Below are 25,907 nucleotides of genomic sequence, written 5' to 3'. Positions count from 1 at the left end.
TTTATTGTGTAAGGGGGAGTGCAAAAAAAAAAAAAATCACAACAAAGATGTGATTCTGTTGTGTATTTTATCAACAAACTCATATTTATGTTGTCTAATTTTTTTGCTTCACCTCTTACATAACAGATATATTTTTATTGTGTATTTTTTTACTATTTTTATTTAATTTGAGATATAAATTAATTTTTAACTAAGCAAATCAATTGTCATATAAATGTCTTTTTTAAATTAAAATTAAATTAATTAAAATATAATTCACCATTTATAACCGTAGTCAATATCATTCTGTAAAAAAAGTCAGCATCATATAAATTATCTATTTTAATTTAAATGGAATTAATTAGATAGAAATTACCATTTATGAAGGTAATCAAATTAATTAGTATATAAGTTATTTTTATTAATAGTAATCAAATTATTTATGATACTAATTTATATCATTATTAATTCAAATTTAAATAAATAATAATAATAATTTATATCACAATTAATTTTATTACTGTTATAAAAGCATAATGTGTGTCATTATTAAGATAATTTTTATCATAATTAATTCAAGAATAATTGCTTATAAATTCGTGGATTACACTATCTTATATCTACAATTAATTGTAATTATTTTTCATCAAAACTTAATAAAAGGGAAACATGTTTGCGTTTGTGTAAGAAAGAGTACAAGAAAATCACACAACAAGAAACACAATTTTGTTGACAAAATACATAACAAAGTCCTATTTTTGTTGTATATTTTTTTCACTTCTCCTTACATAATAGAAACATGATTTAATTTTTTATTTTTTCAACCAAATGGTGCTTCCATGAAAATAGTATTTTCAGAAAATAAAAAATAAAAAACATACGTGGGGTGTAAATAATATTTTTCGGGGTGAGAATAGCAGCTCTCAAAATTAGATCCTTTCATTTTTTTTTAAAATCAATCTTTTTCCTGTTAGAAATGTTTCTGTGAGCTGAGTCACCACTGATGCTTGAGAATCATACTCAAATTAAACTATTTTCTTATTACTTGCAATTACCTTAGATTATTTTTTTATTATTTCATGAATACTCATGATTTAAAGTTGCATAACCACTTGAAAAAAATTCACGTGACTTTCTAAAAATCTCACTGTAAATGGCAGGTTTACTAAAAATTTGTTCATTTACATTTTTTAATAATGTGCAAATAACAATCCACGCATGGTGATCAATTAACAATCCATTGCCTTGGTCTACTTGGGTAGATCTGTGTTTTTACTTTGTACAATGTAAAAATGATATATAATTAATATATATATATATATATATTAATAATTATTATGAAAATCGATAAATTTATTATACATGCTAATTTATAATTAAATGAGTATCAAAAAGTATACTAATCTAAATAAAATGGATCAAGGTTTGAAAGGGTTTGTGATCATGATTTCGACTGCATCGTCAAAAATTTTATGTTCTCAACACATCTATACTTACAGTCATATTAGTAGTATTTGTTCACAATTTCTTATATAATGTAAAAGACTGCGACAAAACCGTGACCAGGCGAGGGTCGCACATAAATGTCATTCGACATTGTTGTGCATAAAAGAATAAGATGGGTGAAACCGTGGAAGTTTAAATCAGAAAAAGGAAGGTGGGAATTAAGGAGACAGAATGTAAACAAGTGAATTAAGTCAATCCAAGTTGAATCATCATGATAAGCATTGAAATGAAGACAGTACTAGAGGCTGACATAGAAACAAGAGTCAATTCCCGAACCACAGCACCCTTACTCACTGGTGAGGCCATCTCTCACTAGAAAGCCCAGGGTACTATCTGGTTCGCTCTTGACTCCCTCAGTCCCTCTAAAACCTCACCCACATTGTTTCTCAAACCCTCACACACATCCACTAATCACAACTTAATTTTTCTAACAAACTTCCCTACCTAATTAATAATCCCTACTCAAATCACATCTTAATTTATTCTAACCATTCTTACCCTCATATTGCTCCCCCATCTAGTCTAGTACCTCATTCTTCTCTTTTAGCACAAAGCATAATAATAGTTCTTCTTCCTGGCACTCCTTGACCGATCCACACAAAAAGCTAACACTACAAAGTCCCATAAAATCCAAAAGGGTACACACAGAAGGAAACAAAACGCGGGTAGGGAGGAATTAATCATCCGAGTGACTACTTTTTTCTTTCACTGCTTGGTGGGTTCAGTGCAAAGGAAGAAGCCGTTCTCATGGGAGTTAGTAGAAGAAAGAGCAGCTTCAATCTGGTGCAAGGTGTTGCAAAGGTGGTTGTTGATGGCGGTGACGCTCGAGAGGTTGAGCTTTGCAGAAGGGATTGTGCTCGCGAGAACCTGCACCCCCATTGTTAAGAGGCAACCACCTGAGTTGTTGTTGAGAGATATTGGAGGCTCTGATGAGTTTGTTGTATCGGTGATGGGTGATGATAGCATTGGCACTATCTTGAAGCCTTGGGGAAGAAGTGCAATGCAAGAAGGGTCCTCGCCACTCATGGCTAGCTGGATCGCATCCACGTCGATGGTTGTGTACACTACTAGGCTTCCAGATTGGTCGGTGCAACTCTCTTGCAGCATTAGCTCTACGTTCTGGGATGAGTTGCTTGCTACCTGCATATATATGTAGGAATAACCTAAGGTTTAGAATAGAAAACCTTTCACTTGCATTTTAATAAGATCATTTCACTTCACATCAAATAAAAAAACTCTACAATTTGATATTTTTATTTTTATTCATATGAATCGAAAACAGATATCAAAAAATTAATAATAATAACTCATACATCATGTTCAATAAATCAAAGTAAACCTTCTTAATTCATAATTTGGTATTGATTTTACTATTATAAGAAAAAATATCTTTCTATTGGTGGTTAGTTTTTTCTGAGATAATATTTAGGAGAAAACTTAAATGTAATTCTTTAAATGTTTCAAAGTGTTCTCCAATCACTAGTTAAAATTTAAATTTTACCTAGATGTTAAGGTTTATATTTTGGAAGTCAGACTTCAATATTGAAAACAAGACCTAAAAACTTATGACATTACATCTAAGTTTTTTCTTGATACTTTTCATTAGTATAACAACAAATAGAAAATCTAGATACAGCCAATTTCCATCCAAATTTGATGAGGGTGCAATGGATCCAAATCAGCATATGTTTTTTTTCTTCTATTGGAGAGACAAGAAGGGGACAGGAAAAAAGTGATTTCTACCAGAGAATAATACTCCATTAATTTGGAAAATGATCTTACATTTATGCGAAGAAGAGAAATGCAGTTTCCTGGATGTGAGCCATTTGCAATATGAGCCACTTCATTCAATGAGTTCCCGTTTGAAAGAGTATCCATCTGCCAAAAAATAAAAAAAATAGATATTCATCAGTTAACCGTTAAAAAATGCAATGGATCGATTAATAGTTGAGTATCAATTGAATTATAAATGATTGCAGATTGGATCTGATACATGGGTTTGCACTACCTGAGATCTGTGGCGTTCATCCCTGAGGAGATCAAAGACCTTGGTGTGAGAATAGGGCAACCAAGTGGTTGAAACTGCACTTAGAATCACGCCATTAGGTTGGCCAGGCTCTGTGATTTTCCTAGTTGTGATTCTAACAGTGTCTTCAGGGGAATCTGATATGGCTGTCCATGATTGACCACCAGAGGTACTCATGTTAAGGCTAAACGTTTTTATCATTCTTTGGGCTAGTTTCATCAAGTTCTTTCGCGCATCTGGCGAAGGTATCACTGCAAATTATAATACAACAAATATGTGTCACATCTTAATGCAACATTTATATTTGTTGAAAAATTATTCATGGACATCTTGTGCTAAATTACATTTAATTTAGACAGATAAAAAGAGAGAAACAAAGATCGTGTCAACTGGCTATATGTACTATGTGAGTGTTCATATATTATAACTTATTTGTTTTTGTACTTTCCCTAGACTAGTTTTAGGTGAAGTACTACTTTTTGATCCACAGTTTCCTTGTTAATTATGTATTAAGTTAATTTAAGGTGATTGAAGTTAATGCAATTAAGATGAGGTAGATGAGATTTTGAGAACCTCCAAGATCTGATATGTTTCTGGCCATGAGGCTTGCGACCCTTTCACATTGTCTCTGCAAAACTCCTAACCAACGCTGTGCTCCAAATGCCATTCCACTGTACACATAATTGCAGAATATCTGATGCACAGGTTTCTCTTCTACTTTTGCATGCTCCACCCATGTTACCTACAATTTACACATGTAGTCCCAAAACAAAACGATTAAATTAGACATTTACACCAGAAAATGTTGGAAATGAAACCATTAGAAGCACCAAGTTTGTAAAAATTGGAACACGTAACAAATTAAAAATACTTCAGAAATAGGACTTACCCTTGAATACCCATTTGGCATATCTTGAATAACGCAGCCAGAGGACCTCCTGCAGTATCTAGGGTAAGAAGGGTGAAAATTTTGGTGAAAGCTATCAACAGGAAAATCAACAATGGCCCAGGTTCCCTCCTCAGCATTTTGTTGACAATATCGAAGAAAATGAGTCTCACGAGTGGACACCAAAGGAGAAAGAACTTGGAATTCTGCGCACATCTGTAAAACACAAGCAATATATCAATAACAATCTAGGTAAATTATATGAAACTTGTAAGTAAATCATAGTTTTAGATTGTGGTTGTGGTCGCATGAGTCAAAAAATCTATACATTACGGACAATTGTAATAAGATGCGGATGATGTTATCATAATTACATCGTGATGCGATTACAAAATATCAAAATATTTGATATTGTGACTGCAATTGAAATTGCGGACCATAATTATATTTAAAACCATAAATTAAATATTCACACAGCTGTCACACCTACCAGCTGAAGAGTCCCGCTTGCAAGACCGGAAGCACCAGAAGATATGATTTGGACAGTTTTTGCTCTTGAAACGATTGTAGGAAACAATTCCATCCATTTTTGCTAAAATGTAAAATTAAAAAGGACAGAAGTCATCAGAAAACGTATGGAAATAGAAGGGAAAAAGGAGAAAGGAAAAACAATTTTAACTTCAGGACATTTTTTTTCAGTCTATAACTTTGTAAAATGTTACAAAAATATCATTTACTATACTTTTTTATTAGTAAAAAATAATACAGTATTATTTTACACAAAGAAAAACTGTATTTATATAATTAACTTGTATAATTTTTGTACGGCATAGAGAGAAGAGAAAGAAGTGTGATGCAATGATAAAGAAGAAATAATAATGTTATAGAAAGTAGTGTAAAAAAAATTGAGTTAAACTTTTGTAAGATAAAAGACACTTGGATTTTCAAATGAAAGTAAAAGTTTACTAGAAGGATAAAAAGGATGTTAAAAAAAATTCAACAATCACTTACAGCATCAAGGAAAGCATCAACAAGAGTGACACTATTAATTATAACCACAGAAGTGTCACGGCTAGCTTCTGTCCTTAGCTCACTTCGGTTCTTGAGATTCTGAGGCCAAACAAACATTCTTGCATGCTCTTCAAAATTGAGCACTTCCCTTTCACCCTCACTGCTTTGGATCCAAAGTGGTTCATTTGTCTGACACATCTTCACAAGTTCAGCCATAGAGGAAGCCGCAAGCTCCAAGGCCAGAGACTTCTCTTCTTCCATTAAAACACCACCCTCAGAAAACGGTGAAGCTTCGGGAGGCAACATTGGCACAGGAATCATTTCTGTGCATGGAGCAATGGGATCCGAAAAGTGCCTTGGGTACATGTTCATGTCCAAATCCAATGAAGGGGCCATTAGAGTAGGATCTGCTGCCATTGTTTGTATTGGACGCCCAGTGTATCTTGTAGTGAGACAACACACGCGTTCTAACTGCAAAATTAACATTCACATTACTTGAAAAATTAAATCATATGCTTAAGTTATGCTTAATGGAACAATTCATTCATGCATGAGCACACACCCAATCAAACTAAGGTAACATTATGATTAAAAACAAGTACCATTAAAATAACTTTATATTAAATATTATTAATATGCATTGACAACGTAATTATCATGTCAGTTTTTTTATTTTTATAAGAATTATTTATGAATGATTTCTGACTGACTAATTAACAGTGTAAAAACTTTTTATAAATTAATTAAACTGTTCATTTCCAAACCTTCAGACGGTTAACATATCATAAGGAAATTTAATCAACTACGTTTCGTATTGAATTGAAGTTGTGCAATAAAATATACCTCTTCTCTTAAACGAGCATTTTCAATGCGAAGTTGGTGTTCATCGAAACCCATATCAGCACCCATTATGCACGGGCCACCACAGTTGGGACAAATAACGTTACGCAGTGCAGCTTGTAACCGATAATTCTCACTCTTTAGAGTCTCATTCTCAGCTCTAAGTATCATATTATCTGCCCGGTCTTGTTGTGCCTATTTCCCGGCCCACATTAAAAAAATCAAACACAAATTAATGGTTAATACAAAAAAAGTCTAAAGGTTCTTCCGTATGTTTCCTAATGTTATAACATAGCAACATGTATAGTAATGATGATGAATATAATTCGTGTAATCCTAAAACATAAATGCTTTAAAAATTTATGAAGCAAGGAGGAATAGAACACACTTATTCAAACCCTAATAAAAACCTTAATGATAATAGCAATAAATATGAGTACGGTTTGAGACCACTTGTGACAGGTAGGGTTTAATGCGTACATTAATGGAATACAGAGTGTATATGATGGACATACCAAGAACCACAAGTAAATGAGAGTCTTCCACTCTTCCTCTTTTTTTTTTTATTTTTTTTTATTTACTGGTCATTGGTACTATTTTTTTAATCTATTTTTCTTGATATTTCATCTCTCACGGGCTGTGTAGCTGTTTTTATTAGGGCATAGGAAAGTTTTAATGCAAACGCGGTTTCATTGGGAAACGTGCTGGTAGTAATATGTAGTGAGAGACGTTCAAATAAATGGGTGGAATTAAGAGCTTGTACTACCGTTTAGGGTTTGGATTTATTATTATTATTATAATTATATCGTCAAAGTAAACGTTTTTTAATGGAAGCTGAGATTGAAGAAGAAGCATGGTGAGTAATAATAAAGTTTCAGCGTACCTTCATCTGGGTTCGACGGTTCTGGAACCAGAACTTGACCTGGCGCGGTTTAAGACCCAATTCATGGCTCAGTTTCAGCCTCTGCTTATCATCCGGGTGTGGGCATTCCTTGAACAAACTGCCAAATGTTACATTACACATGAAACAATGAACAACAACAAATTAAAACCTTGATCAGTTTCAGTTTTATCACAAAGGAAACAAAAGAGAGAGATCTAGAAGAATATGTGTCAAGGGGGTTAATTCAGATGATTGAGCAAGACTACTGTAAATTTTTTTACACTTTGTTCGACTCTCCAGATAAAAAAAATATAAAAGAATATGTTCTCACGATTCCATTTCTTGGATCTGGCGAGCAGTGTGCCTGTGATAACGTTTCTTCTTTGTGGGTTCTTCATGACTCTCTTGTTCATACCCTGATTTGTCTTCAACTAATTGTTCACTTCCTGATCCACTTTCCATCTCTTCCTTCCCTCGCAAGATCCCATCTTCTTCTTTCTGTTTTGTGCAAGTGGAAATTAAAGGCAAAGAAAGTGATTATCAGAAGGGAGAGATTTAACAAAAAAAAAAATGCAAAAAGCAGAAACAAAAAAAAAAAGAGAGAGAAAAAATGGTTGATAATAATTAATTACCATGGAAGGATAAGGTTGAAAGGGCATGGTGGGGATGAAGTTGAAGCTAGAGTTCTGGATCGAGGAGGAGAAGAGAGTGTCTGAGTTTACTACTACGTTCCCTCCCATACTTGACATAACTTGGCAATCCCCATACATTCTTGCTTCCCAAAACTACACTTCACTTGCGTAACTGTGTTTTGTGTTTTTTTAATGTGGTGAGAGATAAGTATAAGATAACCAAACCTTACGAGCCAAACCTGTCTCTAACACCCCACAACAAAACTTTCCCATATCAGAAACCAAACAAATAAAAAGCTTTAAACTACCAAAACATTCCCATTCAACCCCGAAAAACATGAGTAAAAGATTCCCTAGACAGCCAAACCAACCCCCTCAGAATCTTACAAAGATTTTTTAGCATGTTACATGATCAGAAGAAAAAAATTAAAAGAAAAAAATCAAAGTTAATAAAGTTATATGGAATACCAGAAGGAGCAATGTGATGAGGAGGTTGTAAGAGAGTGGTTTTTGGTGATCTTAGTTCACTTGAGAGTTCACTCAGTTGACACAACACACGCACACAAAAGGGGACAGGGTCCCTCTCTCTCTGGCTTTCTCTTTTTCCTTAGTCCTTTACCTTATCCTAGTTTTCTTTTCTCTGTTCCTCTCTCTCTCTCCTCATATAATGGTCATACATATTCATTCAATTCATAGTGTGTTGTAATAAATGGGTTAATTTAATAAATTTACTGTGAATGGTAAATGCGGGTCGACAGAAACCGATCAGCAGCACTTACTACATCGGCTGTTACGTTCCACGCGGTGCTTTCTTAATGGCCATTCTAAACGTTTCCCACACCCCGCACCAAAGTCAAACCTTTTTTTCCTCTCAACTCCTCACCCACGCGCCTCCTGCCTCCTTACGTCTTCCAAGGAAGAGAGTGTGATACACGCGCCTTGTTGGCTGATGTCAGGTTTGAGTTACTCATAGGGTATGAAAAGAAGAGTTTGGATTGAGATGCTGGATGCGATGACAATGGAAACCAGCTTTATAAAAAGATAAGGTTTTAATTATAAAAAAAAAGAGGTTTTTAATGTTTCTCTATTACTCTTAACTAATTAAAATTAGTGGTTGATTTATGTTACTGTTATCTAATTAAAATCCGTGGTTGATTGGGTTGCTTTGAAAATGATAGATTTTTAAAAAAATTTCTTTTTTACTTTTTTTAAAAAAAATTATAAAAATAGATAAATCGTTTTTTAATATATGATTTCATAACGTAGAAATCATATATCAAAATATGATTTTATTTTTTATTTGCTTAAAATATTTTTTTAAAAAACTAAAATCATACGTTAAAATATAATTTTAATTTTTTGTTCTTCTTTTAATGAAATCATGTTTAAATATATGATTTTTTTAAGATAGTTATAAAAAATATTAAAATCATATATGTATATATGATTTTAACTTTTAATAATAAAAAAATTGAAATCCTATGTGCATATACCATTTCAATATAACAATTTTTTGAAAAATAAAATCGTCCTTTAAAGCATATTTTTTTAATAAACCCATACTTATGATTTATTCATTTTCATATTTTTTAAAAAATATAATTATTGTGATTTTTTTTTAAATATTACCCCATTATAATCTTAAATAGTGTTATGATTTTAACTTTTAATGATAAAAAAAATTGAAATCATATGTACATATACCATTTCAATATAACAATTTTTTGAAAAATAAAATCGTGCTTTAAAGCGTATTTTTTTAATAAACCCATACTTATGATTTATACATTTTCGTATTTTTTTTAAAAAATATAATCATTATGATTTATTTTTTAAAAATATTACCCCATTATGATGCAAGAGGCATGATTGATTTATCTCATCAGATGAATGTGAATCATATATCTAAGGTGGACTTTTGACGTATTTGAAGTGAAATGTTGATTTAGAAATATTGGACTCTTAAATAGTGTTATAATTTTGGTGTGTTTTAATAGATTGAAAAGTTTGAATTTTCCTGAATTCAACTGTTGTTTCAATGTGACTGAGATACTAACGTCAGTAACATTATTGTTACAATGTATATGACGTTACTTAGTACTATATAAGAGTAAAAAATGAGTTAAACTTCCTTGTGGACAGGACCCAAGACCTCATGGGCATATGGTATCCAATTTTCTTATACAAATTGGGCTTAACCCAATTCGCAATCTTGTTAGTCTAAGTAATAAATATTTATCAATAAAAAAAAGAAATACTTACATTAAAAATAATATTGTTCAGATGAAACCTTAGTTTTTATTAAAGAATAGCAAGAAAAAAATAACAAATTATATTTAATTTTTGTTGATGTAAAACAAATTACTACTGTATAAGATTGTAGTACAAACACTTCGGAAAAACACAATTTATTACTTGTATCTTTCAGAATTCACTAAATTACCTGTCTTTATTTGAAGAATCTCAATTACTAGGCAGTAGGTACAATTTTGTGATTTTAATATTAAATTTTAATTAATAATAAAAATTTATTCGGAAGAGTACTATATTAATAAATACAAATAATAATATTGTACTTTTTTGTGAAATCGCATGTTGGTAATTCGGCAAACTTTGTTAACTTTGGGAGTGAGAATGTGAGAGAAATATTGACTTGTAACTGAAGAGAAAGCGTTGAAGGGAAAGGATCGAGAATGGTCATAAAGTAGTAGTAGGGTCAAATAGATCACAGCCGTTAATTTATGATCAACGAGATTGGAGATTTGCATGGTGGAAATTAAGGGTGGGGGATGGGGTGACTTATTAAATGAGTTTTGACACTGAAACCAGTGAGATCCAAGGGTGTCACTTTCACTTTCAGGTGGGGTCCACCTCATCGATCCAAAGGCTATGGAATTAAATTTGGTGGAGAGACTAGATAGGGTTTTTTATTGCCTTGGAAATTTAAATATGATCATTCTGCAACAAATTTAAATTTTGCATCATGAGGGGTAGCCCAAGTTCTTGGTTTATGGTTGGGTCAAATTTGTCAACTTATGTTGCTTTCAAACCATTTCTTAGTTCTTATGAAAAAAAGGGACTTCATAGTAGTGATTGCATATGCTTTGTTTGTGGTTCAAGTTTTTGGAAAAAGAAACGTAGATGCTAGTACTAGCAAAAAGGGTGTGCGTGTAATGTTACTAATTGGTTAAGGTTTAATTTGTAGTAAAGTTTCTTTATTTGGAATAATTCTTGAAAAGAATGATGAGGCAATGTTAGATATGGGAAAATATATTTGAGTTAGACATTTTAAGCAACGTGACAAGAAGTCAAGAACACACTATGGGTAGGTAAAAAGATAAGAGAAAAACAGAAATTTATCATAAAAAAATAAAACGTACTCCGTATTTGATACAAAGTCAATTAATGTATAACTTATGCAAACTTAATAAATAAAAGTAACTAATCAATTAAATTAATCATCAACTATCCAATTAAAACCAACTACACTGCAACATCAGTGAGAAAATCCAATATTCATTTCTTTTATCACTATTTATGCATATAACAATTATTAATAACCATTTTTTTTACATAAATTTGTATTCGTGTAATAAAGTAGTATTAGTTTTCAAAGAAAAAAATTGGTTTAGGGAATAAGTGGTTTAGTATCGAGACTTAAAATGACTTATGGACCTTACTAACTAATCTCCTCCATACCAAAATAGTTTAGTACTAAAGGGTTAAATTTTCCTAAATATTGTGACTCTATATTCAAAGGAAAATTAATCTCACAACTTAAACAAGGGATGAATTAAGAGTTAGCACTGCTCACCAAATAACATTTGATTGACTAAAACTGAAATATAGACGTAAATGAAGGAAAAAAGAATCATTAATCTTTAATTCTTGATCAATATCCTAGGTCAACCTGTCAAGCCTTGTTTGGCAAATGCATCACCAAACAAAGTTAGCCTCAAATTAAAACATGAGTCCTTCTAACAATTCTATCCAAGTCATTCAACAATCAACTCCTTGACAAGGGGGGCATAAGCCATACGAGTGAGATTCCAAACAAACCTAGTGATGTATTGCACGGACTTCAAATACTAAACATATGTAGAACTTTGTAAGTTTTAAAACGAATTTTGTTACGAGCGGCAGCTTGGTTATTGCCTTCGAAGGTCAGCTCCTCCAGAATAATAAGGAAGAAGAAGATAAATTGGTTTCGAGGGTGCCACTGCCTCCAGAGAAAAAAGGAGAAAGGAAACTTTGTTATTTCATTCATATCCTGCAAGTGCCCTTACAACGGATATATATAGCTACTAAAGGGACAAGGCCTCGACATCCACTAACCGCGCTACGCAAAAGCACACAAAAGCATAAATATCACTAACAGCAAAATATCCCTTTATTCTAGAAGATACCATCCTATCTTAGTAGTGCGCTTCCTTCACGTACGGACTGCATTTGCATGCTGCATGGAACCCAACTGCACGTAGCCTTCAAGTAGGGATAGTGCAATCAAGGACTACAAAAAGTAAGGCCTAAAAGGCAAGCCACTATCCCTACTTGAAGGCTACGTGCAGTTGGGTTCCATGCAGCATGCAGATGCAGTCCGTACGTGAAGGAAGCGCACTACTAGGATAGGATCGTATCTTCTAGAATAAAGGGATATTTTGCTGTTAGTGATATTTCTGCTTTTGTGTGCTTTTGCGTAGCGCGGTTAGTGGATGTCGAGGCCTTGTCCCTTTAGTAGCTATATATATCTGTTGTAAGGGCACTTGCAGGATATGAATGAAATAACAAAGTTTCCTTTCTCCTTTTTCCTTTGGAGGCACTAGCACCCTTGAAACCAATTTATCTTCTTCTTCCTTATTATTCTGGAGTAGTTGACCCTCGAAGTTAGTAATCAAGCCGTCGCTTGTAACAGTCTTATTCTTTGTGAGAACTAAAAAGAAGTAATGTGTTATCATTAGATCTATATAACAGAGATTTAAAAAATTTTAGTATCACATTACATTGAAGATGTTCTAATATATAAGTTTTACTTCGAATGCACACCCTGAGGCCATATCTTCTCATATTAATTTGAAGACATATTGTGCTCAACCAATAGGTGTTATCCATGGTGGAGAATTCGTGTTAATGCTCGTTGGGAATAAGATGATGCCAAACTTTTGAAGGGTGGGTAACTAAAGTCCCTCCAAGCATGCACCATATATTCATCCTTGGTCCATACCACAAATGGAACAAATACCTTCTTCCACGACCATATTTCAATGCATTCTATTGACACTAGTTATGATAGCATATCTTATCTAACTTTTTTTTTCCCGAAGAAAAGACACCATCCTTTGAGCACCAGATTTTTTTAAACAACGAATTCAAATTATTTGTTATAACATCGTAACCCAATTAAAAGGAAAAAGGTTAATTCAACACCCCCAATCAATGATGTTGAGGTGACTCGGTGATAATTTATTTTAAAATTTGATAGAATTAATTTGTAAAACAGAAAAAGAAGAGGAAAGATGATAGTAAAATGATAATAAAGTAAATGATACTTTAAAAAGAGAAGTTGTGCTTATATGATTAACCTGTACTCTATAATTTTTTGTACAACCGAGAAAGAAGAGATAATAGATATAAAAAGAAAAAAGAAATGTTATATAAAAGTAGTATATATTTTTTAATGAATAAAATGAAAATTTTGTAAAAAAAAAAAAAAGATTAAGTGAAAGACACTTCCATCTTATAGCATTAAGGAAAGCATCAACAAGAGTGAAAATATTCACTATGACCACAACACTGTCACAACTAGGTTTTGTCCTTAATTCACTTTGGCGCTTGAGATTCTGAGGCCAAGCAAACATCCTTGTGTGCTCTTCAAAATTGAGCAGTTCCCTTTCACTCTCACGGCTTTAAATCCAAAGTGGCTCATTTGTTTGACACATCTTCACAAATTCTTTTATAGTAGTTTTTAATGATTACAATGATATTTAATTTTTTTAGTATATTTACAATTTTTTATGTTAATATTGATATTTTATTTTAATTTTTTTTAGCAATTGTAATATGACTATTGTATTAATATAATGTTAATTAGTATTAGTATTTAAGGGTAGATATTTTTATATATGTTACATTGCTATTAAAATTATAATATAATATACTTTTTATTACTATTATTTAGTAAAAAAATCATGATTTATTTTTATTTCCGATTTTGACGATATATTTTATAAGTTGTTAACTATTATTAACATGACACTATTTAATAATTTATATTTATTTATATAATATAAACATGACACTATTTACTGCTTTTGTTAATGTAAATCTCTCATACTTTCTTATATAATTATCTAAATGTTAAATTTGGTTAGTTAGTTCCTAAATTGTTTATAAATTTTTTAATAGGTTTTTGATTTTTTTTTAATTAGGTCATTGATCTTTAAAATACTTTTTAATTGAGTCTCAAGAATTTATTAAAACTGCTATAAATTATTATTTTAAGGCATTATAAACTAACTCTAAAAATCCACTCTCTCTCTCTCTTTAATTTAGAAACCTAATTACGAAACATAATGTAAGAATCTACTTGAAAAGTTTTCAAATAATAATTTAGAGACCAACTACTAATTTAACCTTATTTAAATTAGAAGAAAAGGTATTTCGTATCTTTTTTATTTTTTTTAAAAATAAAATACTATTGGATAGTTTTTAGAATGTGATTGGGGGTGTGGGTTGGTCGAAGAGAATAGTTATAAAGATAAATAGAAAAATTAAAAAAGTAATTTTAGGGACAAAGTGAGAAACTAAATGTATATATTTAAATATTATATTTCCTTAATTAATACTATTTTTTTCTTAACCTGGTTTACTACTTAGAACAAAATAAATTTAATTAAAAATTATTTTTTGACAAAAATTACAATAAAATCTATTTAATTAATTTCAACATATTAATTAAGTGTGTATTTCTTAATTAATAGTATAGATTAAGAGATGTGAAAGTAATAAATTTAAAATGACAAGAAACACTATATACTAATTTCATTGAAGTCTGAAATTATGCGTGCAATTGTTTACTTAACTTAGCGGTGGCGTTGAGAGTTGAGAGTGAGGGGTTTAGGTTTAAAGTTGAAGAAGGAGCGAGCATGGGGAAGGAAGGAGATCTATGGGACGATTCATCTCTCATCAATGCCTTCGACCAAGCTATTTCTACTTTCAACGTTCTCTTCATAACCCTATTTTTCACTCTTCAAATTCGGTCTTAATCTGAGAATTTCGTTATTAACTAATTTACAGAAAATGCATAGCAGCGGCAAACACAAAGGTGCCGCCACGGCTCGAGAGGCGGACACAATCATCGGAGAAAATGGCTCCAATGTTGACACTACAAGGTACAATTTCAATTTTTGTGTCACCTTCCATTTCTCATAGATTGTGTTATTTAGTGCATAAAACATAACATAAACAGTCATAACTCGATGCCGTCATGTCATGCCACCAAGAAAAAAAAATGTCTCTCAAATGACTTTTTAATATTAATTCCGTGAAAGAGAAATTAGGTGACAATATAGACCTTATAGTGCACGGCAGTAATTTTTGTTGTTGTTGTTGTTGTTGTTTTTTCACACTTTTTATTTTGCTTTATTGAACACAGGGATGCTGATACGAATATTCCAGCTACTGATGTGCCTGATTCAGGTGAAACTGGTAATTTGTCAAAGTTGGAAGAAAATCATCAAACAGAGTCACAGGTGGATCAACCTTGTCTGGATTCAACAAGTGGCCAAGACATCCAGAATGCGCAGAACGGTTATGCATATGCACAAGGTGGAGATGATTATAATCAGTTAGTTGTGCAATACTATGAACTTGAGGAGAAAAGGGCAAAGATTTTGGAGCACCTTAATCAATATGGTGGTTGGAATTACCAAAATGTGGCTGCTGATTCTAGCTCTGGTGTACCATATTCTAATTTTCAAGATTATTCGATGGCTGCATACCAAGTTTCTGATCCAAATGCCGTCTGTACATGTTGCCCATGTTACAGTCAATGTCTGCCAGCTCCATGCACGTCAGTTCCTGGTTGTTCTTTGGGTGGATCATCTGTTGGCAAGCAGTGTAATGATCTTTCTGTGGAAAAGGATCATAAAATGTCATTTCCTTGTGAAGATGGTGAAATCCATAAAATGGCAATGGGAGCTGCAGAGAAGGCACTGTCTACTATCAGAACAACCATATCCGGTGATTTTAATGTAAATGAAGGTAAGCCCATTCCTAGACGTAGATAGGTGCATGGATGTCTTAGTTGTTGTAAATGAATTGAAACTAGTTAATTATATTTCCATCTTGTGTTTTTGTTCTTAAATGCATAGGTTCTCTCATTTTCGTAAATATAATATTTGTACTTAATGTTTATGCTCTAAGAGTCATTTTATTGTAACAAATTTTGTTTTTTAATAAAAAAATTGCCAAATTTATGGTTTTATAAATATCTTTAATTGAGTCAAAAGCTGGATTCATTTTGTTTGCATCAAAAGGTTAGTTTTTACATTCTGAAACTAAAATCCATGTCAAATGCTCCCTGCTTCATTAGTGTCTTTTGATATTCCTTGGATATGGATGCCTTAGATTCTTTATGTGATCTTCGATCTATTTTGTGCATTTGTGGAACTGTTTGTTGATAACTTACATGCATATTTTGCTACATTTGAGTTGGCATCAGCTGAATTTTTTTCTCAATGTTTGTCTTGTATATTGTGTCCAGTTCGCCATTGTAATTTGATTAGATGAATTAAGACTTGAATTCTAATTCTGATTTGGCAATCATATAACTTGCCATCACTGAAAAGCTTGGTATCAACTGCTTTAATGTATTTTGTTTTTTAAATAATTAACATGTTGCATTAATTATTGCATCTTTCTTTCTTGGAATTTGTTCAGTTGGTTGGTAAAACTGTAACAGTAATCAAATGCTTAATGTCCTTCCACCTTTTTGCGTTTCTATGGCTCTACTTTGTTGTATAGATATGTGGCTTTATTTCATTACTATCTTGATTTTTTTGAGTTTATATGACACACAGCATAATTGTTTTTGCTACATGCAATTCAGGGAAAGAGAGAAACAATTCTGAACCTGAAAAAATTAATGGCTCAGAAACAGATCTTGCTGCTGTTTTGAATGCTTGGTATTCTGCTGGCTTCTATACTGGAAAGTAAGTGTTAATCCAGGTTTTATTTATGATAAACGTTAGTTCATTTTTCGTACAAGAGCATATTTCTAACATGCTATAGTGGGTGATTGATAAGATTTTTTTTGTTTATTTTAACAAAATATATTTATTTGGATTATTATGGTATTATTGAACTTCGGCTGGCCTAATGGTTTAACCACCACTTTAGTCAAAATCAAATTTAATCTCTGCTGAACCATTTTTTTTTTTGTTAATACAAAGGCTTGGCAATATAACCTCTTGATATATTGCACTGGCAAATAAAATTTATTTGTACACTTCTCTATCCATTATATGTGTTATTTCAGTACTCAATATCGCCACACAGTACACAGTCACACACACATCGTGGTGTAAAAAGCTTGAGTTTTGTTTGCTGTGCGCTATACACAATTGTGCATTTAATTGAAGCACATATTATTGGAGCAAATGATTATTGGCACTTAGAATTATAGTAGTTTAGCTTCAAAAACTGTCAGGTTTGCGTGATCAGTTAGCTGTTTGGATCATCTGAAACAAACCTCTACATATATTCTCTCCTTGCCCTTTGTATAATGTTGGGGTTATGATTATGATGATAACAGGTATCTTGCTGAACAATCCATTCAAAACGGAAGACAGAATTGAACTCTTACATCTTCAAGTGGAGTCAAAAGGGTTCTCATACAACTATACAAGCCCTTGTGATTATACTCAACAGTTGGGCAACTGATCTACTCTTCACATCTTTGGGAAATCAAAAGAACTTTGGTATACTCTGATCTGATTGGATAGGCTGGCTCATCATAATTTTTTTATGCCCCGGTGCTAGTTTTGTTAGCAAGATTTTACTGGACATATTTAGGGAATGTTTTCGCTCTCTGCTGCAGACATGAATATGTTGCCCCATTTGGTGTTGAATGCCAAACTAGAAAATGCATAAATCATTTTGTTTTGTTGTTTATGTCTGTATTTAATAGTTGGCACTAGCGAGAGAGGAGTGATGGCATCACCCGTTGCTCTTTTCCTTGGTTTAACATTAACATTACAAGGAGTGTTGAAATGTTGTTAGTGGTTTATATGCGGACGTATAGAAGCGCAATCATGCTTTCGTACTTGCGTCAATGCCAAAGTTGAAGATCACCCAAGGTCTAGTTTTGTACGTGCTATAGACTAATTTGTTTAAACTTATTTGTTGAAATAAATGTTTATTTTAATAAAATAAGCATTTTTCTGTGTTTTTTTGTGTTTGTTTATTTATGCTTAAAAAAGTAATTTTGCCTATTTTAATCAGTAAAATTTATCTGTTTCTTAAAAAAAAACTTATATAAAAATTATTTATTTTTGAGTTATTTTTTTAAAAGTTTAAACAAACTCACTAGGGAAGTTATTCAGTAAAAAAAACATCCAGTGCCTAACTTATTGAATAAGTATCTATCGTGTAAGTGCTTATATACAAGTTATTTCTATAAATTATTTTCATACAGAGTTGTAAATTTTTTTCATAAATAATCCTTGAAAAAAATAATATTAAAATAAGCCTAAAACAACTTACGGATAAATCGTTGGTAATTTTATAAATTCTCAATATTTACACAAGTGTTAATAACCTGTTCTAAATTTATTTCATCCTTGAAGACATGAAGTGTCATTTACTTCAAGTTTTAATTTTACGGTTCAGAATGAAAAATGTGTATTGGTGTTATTTTTGTACATTAGCCACGCAGCATTCATTAATAGCACATATACTAAAATCACTAAGAGCACCTATAATACATAGTTATTTAATTAAGGTACTTATCTTAATTATAATTTCACATATATTTAAACACTCAACAAAAATTTACTCTAATACTAAAATTGTTAAAGTAACATGTTTAACTTAATTTTACGACCATATAATGTTTGAAAAATATATTTATATTATGAATGTTAAGCAACGGTTTTTTATACAAGAAAGGCATGTATGAACAATATCATTTACTCTAGTTGAAAAAAAGTTGAGAAAAATTACTTAAAGTAAATTACAATTCGAGTAAGTATTCCGTACCGGAGATGCTCTATTGGTTGTTATCTCTGTTATACTATAAAATATTTTGCTTACACTTCCTAGTAAAATCCACTTTTCACGTAGACCGTATTGTTAACGCACATATTAAGATGAGTTATAAATGTGATAAACTCCTTATTATTTTAATTAATTTTTTGCGTTTTTTTTTTCTTTTTCTACATCACTTATTAGACCGGCTTTTAGCTTAATTACGACTTGAAGATCATATTCCAATGCAGCATGCAAAACGAAATAGATACTAACACTGCAGTTTGTATTTACAAATCTAACTATTGGCCTCTAATTAAGTCACTGGTTTGAGAACTTACAGACACGAAAATGGTCCAATCATAAACTAACAATACTTGTATAACGAAAAAAAGATATGAACCTCGTTTAGTACATTCAATATGTTTTTAACACCATTCTCCCCACACACTACTCCCTTAAAAAGATTGTGCTCCAAAAGCTGCCGGTATTAACATGAGGAAAATGGCCTCATTGTAGTTTCTCCTTGCCTGTACAATTATTGTAAATTGCAGCACTATATGAGGATCATATTCATACCCGTACTTTATTGGCAGCTTCCTTGATCTGGTCAATTGTAAAAATACCAAAGAAGTCATCATCTGTGACACCATTGATAACAGCCAACGCAACATCGTCAACACTAACAGGTGGAGCCAAGAGTAGATCAGATGCAGGAAGAGAGCTTAGAGGTTTGGTGAAGTTCTCTACTGCTCGTAGAATTTTTTCTGCTGGCTCCCCTACCAAATCCAAAGGAAGCTCAAAACCATCCACTCTCCTCTTGCCATATATGAAAGCAGGTCTTAAGACAATACCTGAAGATGTTAAGATCATAGTGAACTGTCAAGAATGCAATTCAATAAAAACAATAAGGCCTATCCATTTAGTTAGCTTTATATCCTTCAAAAGCATGATACTCATCTTCCACAAAATCAGTTGCCGGATCCTCAGTGAACTTTAGCTCTGATAGTTTTTAAATAGCCATTTCAACAATCATTTGAAGATCAGGTGATGCTATATGCAAATATCGGTTTCAGTTTAGAACCTTAGGATTTATAAAACTGGAATACCAATTTAGTTTCAAGATCATGAAAGGCTAGAATAACTACCTGAATTGGGGTATTTGGAGAGAACCTCGGATTCTGCTTTCCTCTTTCCCGTAAAGTACCCAGATGAAAGTAAAAATGATGGTAAATTATAATCATGAACTGAGATCAGGATGAATTTGGGAATTCCTGCAAGAAAAAAGAGGTGAGAACAGAATAGCACATTAATTTATTAATATTTGGTTCCTCACACAAATTCAAAGCATCATAAAGGAGAAATATCCCAAATATAATTTGTACACCATATAAGGCAACATGTTCTCTTCAGAATTAACAAGAATGCAAAATAAATATCTTAAAGCAATGTCTCATCCAAACCAACCAGCTGAAAAGCGAAAAATTGTTTCAATATGCTAAATAATTTTGTGCAAAATGAACTTGCAGAAGAATGGGAAAGTGCTAATGGATTTTTTGACACAACTCGTAAGTCAGAGTAAGCTGCTCGTCATGTATAACAATATCCTTTATCTTCCATATTAATTCATTACTCAAAAGCAAGAACTCATAAATAATCGCATTGAATGGCTTTGTAGACAACATTATTACAATTAGTTATTAAACATTACATGCCATCACTCCTATTGCTTGATCAATTTTTGAGTTTCAACTGAAAATAATGTAATTTGCAATTAAAAATAAATAAATGTGTTAATTAATTCCATTAATCCTTCCCCAGATCCATAAACATTCTTAAAAAAGCAATAAAGCAGAGCAAATTTCAGAGTTCAACAAAGTGCAAGATAGAGAATAGCAGCTCTTTGGAACAAAAGAACTCTAGAAATCTCATAATGATATCATCACCTACTAACATACATGCAAATAATTGTGATCTACCAGATGTAGTAGTGATACTATTAGACAATTCATTGCAATTCTTCAAATAGAGCTAGCTACCTGTATTAATATATGACAATTAAGCAATTGAAATGAGGACGAGGCTTGCTTCATAAAGATCAGAGAACATTGCCATCAAAAGGTTATGTCTTGCATTATAGAATGCTTGAACTTCTGTCTAAAATATAGCCTAAAATGAATGAAGGCTGAATGCAGATGAATTTAACAGCAAATTTATGCTCAATGAGATGGCTCACCATATTCTTTTGCAGCATTCACAGCCACAACATTAGCCTCCCCATTAATTCTTTTCATCTGTTCCTCACTACCAAAACCTCCAAGTGTTGAAACAACTGCAGTAGCTCCAACAAGTACTTCATCCCAGTTTACATAAAAAACATCTCCTGCTCATCAGGAAAAACATTGAATACCCTCCAGAGAAAAAAAAAATGAGGATATCACTTGAAAAACTGCTTACATGCCACACACATTGTATTTGATACATTTCACAATTTGCATTCAATGATATTGTTACAATTTTTAGATGCTTACAAATCAACCTGAATAATTGGCCAAAGGGAACAATAGGAACTTATTTATCAGATCATACTTGGTGTATGTATCTTCAGACTAATATGAAATACTCCAACAGTTACTAAGGAATCATAAAGAGATAATATTGAAGATAACATTGACATTATATTTCATTTGGTCAAATCATAATGTATAAAAACCTGCAGAAGTATTTAAAGCAAATCCTATTTTATCATAGTTACTTCCAATTTACCATAATACACTAAATTGACATCTATTCAAATGGTTAATTTGAACTTGAAAACTGTAAAGGCATGACCTAATATTGTACCATGATTGTTGGGTATCCATACGTTTTATCAATCAAAGGATACAAGCACACACACAACTACAAAGACAACAGATAAATATGCAAAGTTCTGAAACAAACACAACGGTGAATGATATGAAAAAGAAAGTGGCAATGTATCATTACTGATCTTAATAATTGCCTACTCTTCTCTACAACTGATTTGGTGTTTACTCTCACTCTACCCTCTTCCTGTGTATGCTTGGATGCCCTTAACCAATTACAGTGGAAAAAAAAAAGATGTATCTTAGTAATAGGTTAAGTTAACATGCCTGAAATCCAAGTAACTTGATCTACCCATGCACCTGAGTAAGTAGGTCTCCCTGACCTGTAAAACAAAATGTTGGTTAAATAAATAAATGCAGAGAGGAAGAGACAGATAGACAGACAGGTGTAGCCAATTAGTTACACATTTGAGAAACCTGCTTAGGCTTATGACTTCTATGCCCTTGGACACTGCTGCCTTGCATATGGAAGAACCAACAAAGCCATTCCCTCCTAAGACTACAATCTACAAAGAGAGACATTTACACATGAATATTTTTGTGAAATATATCCAAAAACACATAATGTGTGGATAATCTCAAATTGCTAAAAGAGGGGAATATTCATTCACACCCGCTCACTTCTAACATCAGCCACAACATCTATGGTGTTAGAGCTAGAATTAGCATTGACACCTGCTTCTGCATAACTGCAACTAACTGCAAACCTGCAGGACGGTATACACAAACAATTAGACCACATGTCGAAGATACTTAAATCCTTTCCCGGATCATTCAACAATCAAAACCCATTAAGTAAAGGGGAATTCAAACTTTGTCTATAACTATCACTAAATAGCTGGCAACTTGAACCAGTATCTTGAAGCAGACACCATCAGATCAGAACTAAATGCAAGTAGTGTTGTTTGTCACATTCAACACAAAGAACTTTGAGAATCATATTGAGAAAGAAGGTACACTGTGGGACAAAATCACTACTTTAAACCTCATACTTAGAGAGCATGGGGAAGGGAAGTGTAATCTATGACAAAAAATGTTTCCCTTGATCAATACTAAATACTTATAGTCCAAGGTAAATCATTGAATCTTGTTAAATGAGTTAACCTACAACATCCTGAAAAATCCCACCATCCAATGTAACATGAGAAGACTAAATTTTTCACTGTCCCAAACCAGATGTCTAAAATCCTTATATTAGGCAATAATCAGGAAATAAAAAAAATAAAAAACCAGAACAGAAGCTTAAACCATTTCACTGACCAACCCTGAAACTGAACTAGCAATCCATTGCTTCCAGTTTCACACCAAAACTCAAATTGACGAGTGTGACATCACCCATCACCGAACAAACAAAAACCCCAGTAAACTAATTTATAGCTCCACGTTGTTCTGAACAGTAGTAAATAGCAGACAACAATAAAAAAAATGTTTTTTTTTTCAAAAAAATTCAAATCCGAAAGAAAGAAATAAGACGAGGAAGAAGCTGTGAAGTTGGGAGAGGGGATTGGATTACGAACCGGTGATTTTTGAAATGCAAGGTGGGTGGAGTTTGAAAGAGAGGTCTTTTGGGAGAGAAGGCGCTGGTGGGAATGGGACGAGCGGAAACGGCAGGGAGAAAAGACAAAAACGACGCCATTTGAGCTTAGGCACTTGGCACCAGAAGAAGAAGAAGAATGAATGAATGAGTGAAAGTTGGACTTTCCATCCACCACGCTATATTTAAGGGGTGTATAATTTGTTGGTCCTCTTGTAAATTTTGAAACCACTCAATTTGGTAATTAGAATATGGTAAGAAACCAACAATAATTAGTTCGATCCATAATAAACAGATTCATAGCATAGATTTAATTTCAATTACAGTATAAATATCTTAGTGATGAATAATATGTAAACATATTTATAAATACTCAATGAGAATGACCCTAAGCCCCCAAGTAGTTAAAGTTTTTTTCTATTGCAACTAAATAAATCCATATGAATGAAACCTTTATGCATTGGAATAGCCTAAAAGTTAAGTGAATTGTGATTACTAAATTATTATTTTACTTGCCTTTTTATTTTTATTTCTTGTTTAAAAATTTTCCCTTTTATTTTTTTGATAATACTATTTTTTAAGCCATTGATAATATGATTCTTATTTTTATTTAAATAATTAATAATTTAAAATAAAGATAAATTTTAATTGTTTTAATAACGAGTAAATGATTAATTTATCCTTTTTCAAAAAATAGATTAATCATACTAGTCCTAGATCATGAAAATTATATCAAAGGTTATCGAAAACATATTATATATATATATATATATATATATATATATATATATATACACACAATTTTTAAAAAAAATTACCAAATAAGATAAAAAAAAAGCTTTGAAAAAAGAAGATAATTTATTTTATAAAATTAAAGTAAAAGTAAAAAATAAAAAATATTTTCTGAATCAAATGGCCTTTAACCGGCCCTCATTCTTTTGCTATGTTTTTGAAATCATTTGATGGGTTATATGGCCTAAAGCCTAAGAGACATTGAAAAATCCATTTTTAGAGCTTGGCGCGTTAAGTTATAGAGAGGAGTTTGGAGTCAAGAGAAGTGAAGAAGGTAGAAGTGGCAAATCGTGAAGAGTGAAGTGGAAGAAAAGCAAATATTCTTAGGCTGTTTCTATGTGATGTCATTCGCAATATATATATAATATAATGGCCATTTCTGCATCTGCTTAATCGAAAACTATGAATCACATATACTTTACTTTGGATATCCGATAACAATATTCTTGGATATTTCACCAATAAGTACTACTGAAGTATCTAAATCTATGGAGCATCAATAATTCAATTTACTTCACATATCTAATATTGATATTCTTTGAATACTCCATTAATACACATATTGCTGAAGTATGTAAGCTTTTAAAGTATTTTACGAAAGTCCCAACAACTACAGGAAATATGTAAGTATGTATAATATAGAAGCATTTTCCCTTAATGAACCAAAAGTAAAAATTATTCTGTTTATGAATGATTTTCAGATAGGAATTGGATTGATAGTATTGTTCCTATATGTAAATAATAAAAAGTAATTTATGAAGACAATGATTTATAAATTTTGTTAGTAACGTTCAAGAAGTATGTTTTTAATTTAGATTTGTAAAATTAAAATTATATATTTATTATGTTTTATGAATTTTTATATATTTTAAACATGTATTTACATATATGATATTCTATATATTTTTAAAATAATCATATCACTGTATTATCATAACCGATACACATATCATATCTATGTATCATAGATGAAAACCAAAGCTCAAGGAATGAAGTTGGGTATTCGTTTAGTCTCTGACGTATGTTTACTGGAAATAGAAGCAGAATTTGATTGCCTTCAACTTATACAGGCTCTAAAATTTGTAGTCATAAAACACTCTATTTTGACCCTTAAAGAGGAGGATTGCAGTAGTCGAGCTTATGCCTTGGATGTTTTAGCAAAACTGTATAGCCATAGAGTGTGGATTAAAGAAGTGCCTCCAGAAATTTGTAGTCTTGTTTCTTTATTGGATATTCTTCTAGTTTCTAGTTTAATGATTTCCTCCTTCAACGCTAGAAGAAAAAAATGTACTGGTGAAATTATTTTTATTTTGGTAAGGGTTCAAGGTTGTTTAGTGGGTTTATGTTAAAGTTACATTTGTTGAAACTTGTGTTCTTATTTTTTTGTTTGTGAACAAGTAGTTTACATGGCTTTGGTGGGATCATTTCCATTTAACTACTTCCTATCAAGAGTACTATCTTGTGTAGGAACTGCTGTTCTTGCTGGTAAGTGTGCTAGGTCTATTACAATTTGCAGGCTACCTGGTTTTGCATATTTTGGTACACTATGAGTCTACTAGATACATATGCGCACTTATAAACCTGCTACGTACATATGCATAAATCTTGTTCTTGTCTTTTTGATCGTTGTTATTCTCCTTCATTTTGGACCAGTTTGTCTCAGGAAGTGAATAAAGAGAACAAGGAATTCAAGGTAAAAAAAAATTC

The 25,907-nt window shown here is 31.9% G+C and overlaps 3 protein-coding genes across 3 annotated transcripts; 1 reads left to right on the top strand and 2 right to left on the bottom strand.

Annotated features, from left to right (window-relative positions):
- Positions 1 to 1,643: 1,643 nt before the first annotated feature.
- Positions 1,644 to 8,410, bottom strand: LOC114408453 (homeobox-leucine zipper protein HDG5-like). Its single transcript, XM_028371503.1, has 12 exons — positions 8,232 to 8,410; positions 7,764 to 8,008; positions 7,463 to 7,629; positions 7,132 to 7,249; positions 6,252 to 6,443; positions 5,409 to 5,879; positions 4,888 to 4,989; positions 4,401 to 4,613; positions 4,085 to 4,253; positions 3,494 to 3,762; positions 3,268 to 3,363; positions 1,644 to 2,625 (listed from the first exon to the last, which is right to left on the bottom strand). Exons 2-12 carry the CDS (start codon positions 7,899 to 7,901, stop codon positions 2,191 to 2,193), a joined length of 2,370 nt encoding a protein of 789 aa, XP_028227304.1. The 5' UTR covers positions 7,902 to 8,008; positions 8,232 to 8,410; the 3' UTR covers positions 1,644 to 2,190.
- Positions 8,411 to 14,802: 6,392 nt separating this feature from the next.
- LOC114408445 lies at positions 14,803 to 18,191 on the top strand. Its single transcript, XM_028371493.1, has 5 exons — positions 14,803 to 14,980; positions 15,057 to 15,151; positions 15,415 to 16,022; positions 16,870 to 16,972; positions 17,575 to 18,191. The coding sequence occupies exons 1-5, from the start codon at positions 14,906 to 14,908 to the stop codon at positions 17,615 to 17,617; spliced, it is 924 nt and encodes a 307-aa protein (XP_028227294.1). The 5' UTR covers positions 14,803 to 14,905; the 3' UTR covers positions 17,618 to 18,191.
- A 1,062-nt stretch (positions 18,192 to 19,253) lies between these two features.
- LOC114408436 (uncharacterized protein At1g32220, chloroplastic-like) lies at positions 19,254 to 23,584 on the bottom strand. The gene is made up of 7 exons (XM_028371483.1): positions 23,392 to 23,584; positions 22,488 to 22,581; positions 22,292 to 22,380; positions 22,142 to 22,197; positions 21,244 to 21,390; positions 20,156 to 20,281; positions 19,254 to 19,861 (listed from the first exon to the last, which is right to left on the bottom strand). Exons 1-7 carry the CDS (start codon positions 23,508 to 23,510, stop codon positions 19,581 to 19,583), a joined length of 912 nt encoding a protein of 303 aa, XP_028227284.1. The 5' UTR covers positions 23,511 to 23,584; the 3' UTR covers positions 19,254 to 19,580.
- Between the last annotated feature and the right edge of the window lie 2,323 nt (positions 23,585 to 25,907).

Source organism: Glycine soja, chromosome 1 (genome assembly GCF_004193775.1).
Source record: "Glycine soja cultivar W05 chromosome 1, ASM419377v2, whole genome shotgun sequence".
Taxonomy (NCBI): Eukaryota; Viridiplantae; Streptophyta; class Magnoliopsida; order Fabales; family Fabaceae; genus Glycine; species Glycine soja.
This window is presented reverse-complemented; position numbering and strand designations above follow the sequence as displayed.

What these genes read in the sequence shown, in the direction of transcription:
- LOC114408453 (XM_028371503.1), bottom strand. Translation starts at nt 7,901, where the DNA reads ATGTATGGGGATTGCCAAGTTATGTCAAGTATGGGAGGGAACGTAGTA. An exon ending in TTGATGCTTTCCTTGATGCT is followed by an intron (nt 4,990 to 5,408) that starts GTAAGTGATTGT and finishes TTTACATTTTAG; the next exon opens with CAAAAATGGATGGAATTGTT. An exon ending in TTTCTCTTCTTCGCATAAAT is followed by an intron (nt 2,626 to 3,267) that starts GTAAGATCATTT and finishes ATATATATGCAG; the next exon opens with GTAGCAAGCAACTCATCCCA.
- LOC114408445 (XM_028371493.1), top strand. Translation starts at nt 14,906, where the DNA reads ATGGGGAAGGAAGGAGATCTATGGGACGATTCATCTCTCATCAATGCC. An exon ending in TCCAATGTTGACACTACAAG is followed by an intron (nt 15,152 to 15,414) that starts GTACAATTTCAA and finishes TATTGAACACAG; the next exon opens with GGATGCTGATACGAATATTC. An exon ending in TGATTTTAATGTAAATGAAG is followed by an intron (nt 16,023 to 16,869) that starts GTAAGCCCATTC and finishes CATGCAATTCAG; the next exon opens with GGAAAGAGAGAAACAATTCT.
- LOC114408436 (XM_028371483.1), bottom strand. Translation starts at nt 23,510, where the DNA reads ATGGCGTCGTTTTTGTCTTTTCTCCCTGCCGTTTCCGCTCGTCCCATT. An exon ending in GAATGCTGCAAAAGAATATG is followed by an intron (nt 20,282 to 21,243) that starts GTGAGCCATCTC and finishes TTTTTCTTGCAG; the next exon opens with GAATTCCCAAATTCATCCTG. An exon ending in CTCCAAATACCCCAATTCAG is followed by an intron (nt 19,862 to 20,155) that starts GTAGTTATTCTA and finishes TAACATCTTCAG; the next exon opens with GTATTGTCTTAAGACCTGCT.